General features: G+C 38.2%; 2 protein-coding genes across 2 annotated transcripts; one reads left to right on the forward strand and one right to left on the reverse strand.

Moving 5' to 3' along the window:
* Positions 1 to 336: 336 nt before the first annotated feature.
* Positions 337 to 5,673, forward strand: FAM175A (family with sequence similarity 175, member A). The gene is made up of 8 exons (XM_010017486.1): positions 337 to 421; positions 1,582 to 1,618; positions 2,450 to 2,516; positions 3,182 to 3,375; positions 4,045 to 4,164; positions 4,452 to 4,536; positions 5,007 to 5,139; positions 5,270 to 5,673. The coding sequence occupies exons 1-8, from the start codon at positions 391 to 393 to the stop codon at positions 5,671 to 5,673; spliced, it is 1,071 nt and encodes a 356-aa protein (XP_010015788.1). The 5' UTR covers positions 337 to 390.
* Positions 5,674 to 6,364: 691 nt separating this feature from the next.
* MRPS18C (mitochondrial ribosomal protein S18C) lies at positions 6,365 to 8,584 on the reverse strand (the record flags this gene model as incomplete). Its single annotated transcript, XM_010017487.1, has 5 exons — positions 6,365 to 6,441; positions 6,518 to 6,577; positions 6,870 to 6,927; positions 7,335 to 7,418; positions 8,553 to 8,584. Coding segments are annotated over 5 exons (311 nt in total), but the record flags the coding sequence as incomplete, so codon positions are not given.
* Positions 8,585 to 8,652: the final 68 nt, after the last annotated feature.

The following is an 8,652-nucleotide window of genomic DNA, read 5'->3' on the forward strand; positions in this document are numbered from 1 at the left end:
GCCGCCGATCGGTGCTGCGGTGGCGGCGGCGCCGTGCCTGCTCAGGGCTGACCAAAACGCTGGTCGGGCGGCCTGGCCTAAGCCTCGGAGCTGGGCATCGCCTGTACAGCCACGAACTGTTCACTTGTGAGTGAAAACGTGAGGAGAGGGAAACAGCTGAGTGCACATTCCAGCTTTTTTTTTGCTTTCCTTAAATATGGGCAGGTATTGAAAAATGAGTGAGAACCTACGCTAGGAAAATCAGTTCATTTGATGGCTTTTTTCTCTCCTCTCCTTCAGCACTTACACTGTTAATGTGAACTTTTCCCCCCCCCCCCCCCTTCTATAAAGGAAGGTTTTCTTCTTGGAGATGTGAAAGGTGAAGCCAAAAACAGCATTACTGACTCACAAATGGATGATGTCGAAGTTGTGTATACAATCGGTCAGTCTATCCACATTTTTAATACCCTGCTTGGTTTCAGGCATTGTATGACTGCTGACAGTTTTCAATGAGGACAGTCCACATTTTACAGCAAGTACAAAACTGCTAGAGGCAGGTCCGTGTTGATGTAAAAAAATAAGAGGTTATTTTGTAACAATAGCTAAAAAACTTACAGTTTTACTGTAGAAAATATAATAATTTAACAAAAATATTAGTTCTTAGTTCCTTGAATAGAATCTTTGCTGAGTATCTTGTCTGGTTAAAGGTGAATTAAGGCTTACACTCCTCCATTGTCTTTGCCACATCACAAACCTTCCTGGACTACAGCTGCCCTGGAATAACTTGGCCTGTTTTAGTGATGTGAACCGTAATGCATTAGCATCTGTTACCTAATTTGGAGCTTATAGAATACTGTGTGTGAAGGCTGCAAACCGTCTGTGTATTTCATTGAGCAGATGCTAGATGCATTTTCTCTTTCTAATCTGCAAGGGATTGGAGTGGATATGCATTTAGTAGAGAAATTGCACCCCATTTTCTAGAATACAATAAAAGTACAAGACTCTCCTCCACCAAATCTCACAACTGAACCAAAAACATGAGGAACTTTTTGTGATAGCATTAAGTTATCCAGAGTCTCGTTATCACATTCTCACAGGCAGAGTTAGTTTCTCCAAAGTTTGAGGATTTTTTTTTAGTCAACTTGCAAAAATGAGAGTGATAAATTTAAGTAAAGGATTTATTATGCCATTAGAACACTTAGTGTTTTTCCTTCTGGTGTGTTCCAGTTTTCATCATTTACACTATCGGTTTCTGTTCTCCAGCCTCATCTTACTAACAGCACCCATGCTGCAGAGTAACTCAAGTGAAATCTTCCATATTACATACTACTCCTGTACTTGACAGAACAGAGGGAAAATAAAGTGCCCAATTTGATTTTTCACTTAAAAATATATATTAAAAATAGTGGTTTCTTTTACATTTGAAAAAGGAATTAGAATATTTTAAAATATTTCCTTTCTTAGTCTTAATCAGATGTCAATGTATTTGATTTTAAGATATTTTATAGAATTGTCTTCTACCAGTTTAATTCTGATCATAGTATACAGAAGAATATACGTCTTGAACTATGAACCCTGAGTAATATTACCTTCTCTTTTCAGATATACAGAAGCATATTCCATGCTACCAGTTGTTCAGGTAAGACTCTTAAGTGAACAGATATGAAAAAGTTAAAATAAACTCTAACTTGAACTCTTCAAGATTTAAACTTATATTACATTGCTGAGAAAATCACCCGGCTGTAACTACAGTAGCCATATCAACCTCTTGAAATGCCTTATGTTATTCCTAGTCTGGTTTATCATGCCCTTTTTTGGTGTTTGTCTCTGCATACTGAAAGAGATATGGCATACTGCACCTTCTGATGAGTAACGATACCATATTAACTACAGAATAATGTCAACATACTGAAAGAATAAAAAAATGCATTGCTTTTCAAAAAACATACACCCCAATGTGTCACCATCAAAAAAAAAAAAAAAAAAGAAAAAGCAGAGGCTTTTAAGAGGGTCAGAAAACAAAACACTTGTTAGCACCATGGCAGGAGTAGTTTCAAGGACTAGTATTTAGATTCAGCAGTGCAGGTTTACACCCCTGTAAGAGTAGAATCAGAAGAGTCTCCTCAAATCTTTCTAAAAATTAATAAACCCAGATGTTATTAGGAAGACATTTCATATCAAATTGAAGGCATCTTACCATTTTGTGTTTCAGAGAACACAGATGCTACCTTTAGCATGTCCCAGCAGCACCAGTGCCAGAATAGCATCTGGGCTGTACACAACCACCTACATAGCTATTTGAGTAATGAAATTAACTGCGCTGTCTTAGCAGAGAAGCAGTGTCAGCATATCTTTATACTTACCAGGGTAAAAAAAGCTATTAAAGTGAGAGGATTGCCAGACTGCTAGGGAATAATTATTTCTACAGTTGCATTCTTTTTTTCCTCTAATTGTCCTAATTTTCTTCTAGCTTTTATAACTCTGCAGGAGAACTGAATGAATTTGCCCTGAAGAAAATACTATCAGGCTGTAAGAAGGTATTTTATTTTTAAATCACTCAGATTTCAAGGGCTATTCAAGGCCTATTTGGGATACCTCTTGAATCAAGCTTTCCCACTCTCTCCCCCCACCTTTTTAAAAAGTTTTGTACCTAGGCCTTCACACTGCTGGTCAAGGTGGCTGCATCATCTTTTACCTGTACAATGAACAGATGAGGTTATTTTTGACTATGGTTTGCCTGCATATATGTCACAGCTTTATTTTTTCTTACTCATTTCTCAAGTAAATAGTTCAAGTACCTCAGAGGTGTTCCGATTTCTAGCTTAAGCTCAGTTGAGGTCAGGTCACTCATGTGGTTAAGCAGCACTTGACCAAAATAGAATTAGCTTTCTCCACAGAAGAAAGTTTCTCAAGGGGAAAGTTAAAAGACAAACAGCAAAATAACAGAACAAAGTTTGCAGAGTTTCAGCTTGAGCACAAGCTCAGAAAACAGGCCAGTTGAACACATGGTTTTGAAGGAAAGAAGGTTGTCATACTAGAGTTCAGCTTAAATGTTTAAGGGTTTCAAGTTAACTAGATGTTTGAAATATATACACAGCATGGAATAATTCAGATTTGTGACTTTGTACCAAATCATCTAACTTGCTTCATGACACACAGAGGTAGCATGATTCAACAGTAATAAATTTTCTTCTTCCTGCAGAATGTAATAGGATGGTACAAATTCAGACGTAACACAGACCAGACCATGACATTCCGGGAAAGACTTCTTCACAAGAATTTACAGTCATACCTATCAAACCAGGGCCTTGTATTCCTGTTACTAACCTCTAGTGTGATGACAGAAAGTTGTTCTACTTACAGACTGGAACATGCCTTACATCGGCCACAAGAAGGGTAATTAGTTTGTTCTCTGGTTTTAATGAAGAAGTAGCACAGATGTGCTATAATTTAAAACAGTTTGTTTTCCTTGTTGCAGCTGAATTACTGGTAACACTATTTTACTCTTGAAACTTACACATTAAGTAATCTTACTCCTTATATTGCTGGAGCCCAGTTGAAATCTTACCCTGGAGTTCTGTTCAGGGATTTGTATTTATAACTATCTGTAGTGCCAGTGTCAACATACAGACTAATTTATGTACATAAGTGATCAATTTACATTCTTGGTCAATTTAAATTTATGTATAGGACTTCAACTATGCATGGTGTTCATCCACAGGTATCACTGAAATATTTAAACTGGTGGTAACTTTGTTATCTTCAGAGACCTGCTGCCTATAGGCTAGGTGTAACAAACAAGTATCCCATTTTTGTGACACACATTTAGAAATAGAGAAAAAAGAAAAAGCTAGAGGCATTGCTCAGCTCTTGTTGCTCTTGCAGTTTGCCTTTAGCTGTAAGTAGTCATCTACATGTGATCTAATACATTTAGCAAGAACTGACTACACTGTAAAACTATCTGGGATGCTTGATCAAGAATGCTTGATGCTTGATCAAGAACCTTTAACTATGAGAGGCCTTTGGATGTTAATAAATCATGTTTCTGTACTTTTGCTTTTTAAGTCTTTTCCAGAAGGTTCCTTTGGTGGTTACCAACTTGGGTATGGCAGAGCAGCAAGGTTACAGAACAGTATCTGGTTCCTGTGTATCTTCAGGATTTGTGAGAGCAGTGAGACAACACAGGTATAATATATACCTTATTCACTGATAGCTGTAGCTTTCAGTTAATTATCTTCCTATGAAAGTATTTTCTTTAAAGTGCTTTTGCAAATGCTACAGTCATACCCTGCTTGCTTCCTTGACCTCTTTCCTGCAACTATTTACCTTTCTAAGGTACTTGGTGGAGTCCCATACTTTGCCACAGCACCTACTGTTGAAGCTCAGAATGCTGCTTTATTCATTCTGTCTCCTACTAAGGAAGCACTGGGATCATTAACTTGCAATTACACAGTTATCTTCTTGGTCCCCAGGTCAGAATTCTTTCATGAAGATGGATCCTTACAAGAGGTTCATAAGATAAATGAGATGTACACCACCTTGCAGGAGGAACTGAAGGTAAGTCAGGCATATCTGCCAATACAGTTACTTTCAGCAGTACTACAAAAACAAGTCAAGCAAAGATACACCCTCTTGCACTAAGTAAGAACTAAAGCTGTGCCTTTGAAAGATCAGGGAGTTGCATTTGTTATTAAGAGCTGTACATCAAGTTCTCAAAGCAGAAGACTTCACTTTGCACTTGATCAAGTACACTAACAAATCTACAAGCCCACTAAATTCTCACAGTAGGTTTATTTTGAAGGAATACTACCTGTAGTTTGTTACATCTCCTTTGCTTAGATGGATCGAATAAAATGTCTTGCACCTCATTCAACACAAGTTTTAAATTATCTCTAGAATCTGCCTCATTACTTAAGCTTTGCACTACTTCATGTCCAACTTATAAGTATCATTAAGGGTATTGCAACAAGGTTAAATTCAGCTTCTGTGAATACTGTTAATCCCACTGAACGCTCTTTTCCTTGCAGAAAATATGCTCTACAGTAGAAGTCAGTGAACGATCTGTAGAGAAACTCTTAGCAGAGGTGAGCCAATTGAAAGAAGAAATAAAGAGGAAAAAGCAACAAACTTGTTCAGGTAAGTTAAATAAATGTAATGCCAGTCTCAGTAAGACTTCCAAAGTTGGTTCGATTAGCAGAAGCACAAAACAGTAGTGGTAGTAGTGTGCAAGAGGGACTGCAACTCTAGAGTTTTTGTTTTTTTTTTCCCCCAGAAGTCAAAGACTACTCAGGAGAGCCAAAGGAGAATGTTCTCCTTTGTCAGGCACTGCAAACATTTTTCCCTAATTCTGGACTTCAGACATGTATTGTTTCCTTCAAAGGCCAACATGTATCAAAGAACTGCTGTAACATTGACCATAATATTAATGTCAAGGACAAACTGACTCTCATGGTAGAGGAAGGAGACTTCACTGAAACTGAAACAAGACACCTAATCAAGCGTAAAGTCAGAGGGACCACAACAGGATCAAAGTCATTCAAGAAATCCAGATCACTTCAGCTTCACCAAAAATTACTTCAAGACCAAGAAGACAGTGACCAGGAAAGGAAGCTTACACTGAGTAGCACGGAAACAGATGAGGATGTACTTGAAAAAAGAGACACAAATGAATACCCACACTCTCCTACTTTCTGATGCATTAAAGATTTGTCCAGACCCAGACCTTCCACCAAGAGCTACTGCCAACATATTTAAGTGACATATCAATTTATAGTGCATTTTTTCAAAACAGCTTTTTTTTTCCCCAGTGGATGAATCCCATTTGGCACAGTGACAAGTACAGATAACATTCCCTCATTTTGCCTTACAGAGCTATATCTGTATTCTCTCAGGGTTTAAAGACTATAGGAGCAGGATGTTAGCAGTCATATAACTGTACCACATACTGCCTCAGAGTAGTACAACTTGAAGGTGCTGTTGGAGAAGCAGTACTACCCTTCCCTCAGCAGAAGCTGAAGCAGGGAGCATCAAATGAATACAGGTAACATGCTTACCAGAACTATCTGTCTGCATAAACTGCCACAATTTAACTACTTTAATCTGTCTTTAGTACTTGTTTATTCCTCCCCTTTCCAATCCTGCAAAGGAAAGGACAGCCACCTGTAAGTGGAGGAAGTGGTCCATGCAGCTGCCAATTTCTGTTGTTGCCTTCATCTAGCATACTTCTGACAATATATTTTAGAGACTTGACACTTCATTAAAAAAAATAAGAATCAACTGTCATCCACCTTTCAGTCAGCAATGCATTATGCAAGTCAACCACATTTCCAGTAAACAAGCATATGATCATGAAAAGTAGTTTTATTGTTTATTTCTTTACAGTATATTACTCTGGATACTTAATATTACATATCTTGGGGTCTGTGAGAAATGCTGGGATCTTGAACATAACTGGCATAAATCCTGTAAAAAGATGGAGGTTTTTCTTAATAGAAAAGTAAGCTTGACTTACAAAACTGAAAAGCATAGTCATACTTACCAATTACTTGAGCTCTTTTAATGGCTTTTGTAATTTCCTTCTGCTTCTTGTTGCACAAGCCTAAAGAGATTAATTGTTTTCAGCCTCTTAAATCAACAAGAACCAAACCATTAGTTTAAAAAGTGAAAGGGATATTACTGGCAATTCCCTCTAGCTTTGCCCTGGTCCTCCGAGACAAATGCATGTGAGTTTGTACTGTTAAATGCAAAATGCATATAATTAAACGATATTTTCATTTCTCGAAGCAGGCTACTGACTCAGAGGAATACTCTTACAAAATGTATGGATTTGGTAGTAGTTACTTCTGGAAACACATAAGCATTAGTATTTAGTGATTTAGTATTTCACATACCTGTTATATGCCTGCCATAAATGCGGCCAGTATGTGGAGAAACAAACTGGGAAAGAAGCTACTTAAAAAGAAACACAAAGGCAGTTTAAGAACTCTTTTTAAGAGACCTTTAGTTTACTACTTGCATTCTGGTTTTTATTTTTTGATTTTTTTTTTTAAACTAGAGACAAGAAAAAGCATAGTTTAGAGCTACAGTATGTTCTATGCCATAGCATTTAAGTGGTATTAGAACCAAGGACTATTTGATAAATAAAGTTTTAACACCAGCACACAGGACTAGCAGATTGAACAGTTTATCACAACTACATTATTTAACCCTTATCTGCACACATTCTTGCTCTTAAGTTTTAAACCCCTACATATATGAATAAATTCTTCATTTTTCATCCTGATAGACTTCCTATACACACTTCAAATTTAGTAAACCAGTCACCATCATTTAAGGACAGAAATTTTTTAACTCACCTGCACATTCTTGTAGTCCACATTTATTCCACATAAGATACATCTTTCTGGAGGCTCTTTATAAGGGTTCTCCATTTGTATGGGCTGCAATTAAGAGAATTATTAACACCTGTAAGCTTCACAAGAAAGTAAGAAGTGTTTGTTATTTTTATTCTTTGAGCAAAACATGCCTTGAAACCAAGCAGTACTTAGTGCATCAGTGAATTTTTCAGTAACTTTTCTCTATTTCTCTTAAGACACTGACTGGTATCTAGCAATCCAAAAGACTTCCCACAGCTACACAGCTTTTTATGTATTAGTAATAATGATAATGTAACAAGCCAATTAAAGCAATTAATAAAATAGTGCTTACACCCTTTACTTTAGAAGGCAATATCTACAGAAGCTGGTAGTAAGGTAGTTCTGTCTGATAAGTCTGAAGAGACTTTTCTGAATATAAATTCAAAGCAAATGGCCTGAGGGAGCTCCTGTCTGCTCACACGCTTTAACAGAGAGATCCTCAAATACTTACTAAGCCCTGAAAGGCTCCTCAAGCTTCATAACAAGATACAAGTGACAGAAAAAAAATGCAGACATAGATAGAATTTGAGTAGAGAAATATTATCTTTAAAAGTTCTTGTTTGCACAGGACAATGCATTTTTACAACAATCACATGCAATGAATTCCCTTAAGTCTGTTTCATAGAATGGTTTGGGTTGGAAGGGACTTTAAAGACCATATAGTTCCAACCCCCCTGCCATGGGCAGGGACACCTTCCACTAGACCAGGTTGCTCAAAGCCCCCTTCAACCTGGCCTTGACTGCCAGGGATGGGGCAGCCTCAGCTTCACTGGGCAACCTGTGCCAGTGTCTCACCACCCTTGTAACAAAAGGTTTTTTCCTAATATGTAACTTAAATCTCTCCTGTCAGCTTAAAGCCATTCCCCTTGTCCTATTGCTACCTGCCCTTGTATGTCAGCTATATGCAAGAAATCACTTAGTGTTGCCACACGTTTTGCTCCGTATTTCTGCTACTGACACGGCTGACTTAGATGACCACAGCTAAGATTCTGGACTATAGGTCAATGGCATCTTCACTTGGAACACCTGGAGGCTTCCCTCAGCACTGGATTCCTGCTCTGTTGCACCCCGACTAACTGAATTCAGAGCTAACTTCGTTTGAAGCCCAAGTTACTTGAGTTCAGAGAAGTGTTTTAGGAGCCAGAGTTACGCGAAGACCAAATCACTTTCGGACACTTCCGCTGCCCGGCCTCAGCCCCTCCTGGCGAGGGCAGCAGCGGCCCGGACGCAGGCAGAGGCCACAGAGCTTACGGAGGAC

The sequence above is a fragment of the Nestor notabilis genome, unplaced genomic scaffold, assembly GCF_000696875.1.
Source record: "Nestor notabilis isolate BGI_N333 unplaced genomic scaffold, ASM69687v1 Scaffold29846, whole genome shotgun sequence".
NCBI classification, from domain to species: domain Eukaryota; kingdom Metazoa; phylum Chordata; class Aves; order Psittaciformes; family Psittacidae; genus Nestor; species Nestor notabilis.

Coding starts and splice junctions, on each gene's coding strand:
- FAM175A (XM_010017486.1), top strand. CDS start 391: ATGGATGATGTCGAAGTTGTGTATACAATCG. Junction 1,619..2,449: donor CCATGCTACCAGTTGTTCAG/GTAAGACTCTTA, acceptor ATTTTCTTCTAG/CTTTTATAACTCTGCAGGAG. Junction 3,376..4,044: donor TTACATCGGCCACAAGAAGG/GTAATTAGTTTG, acceptor TTGCTTTTTAAG/TCTTTTCCAGAAGGTTCCTT.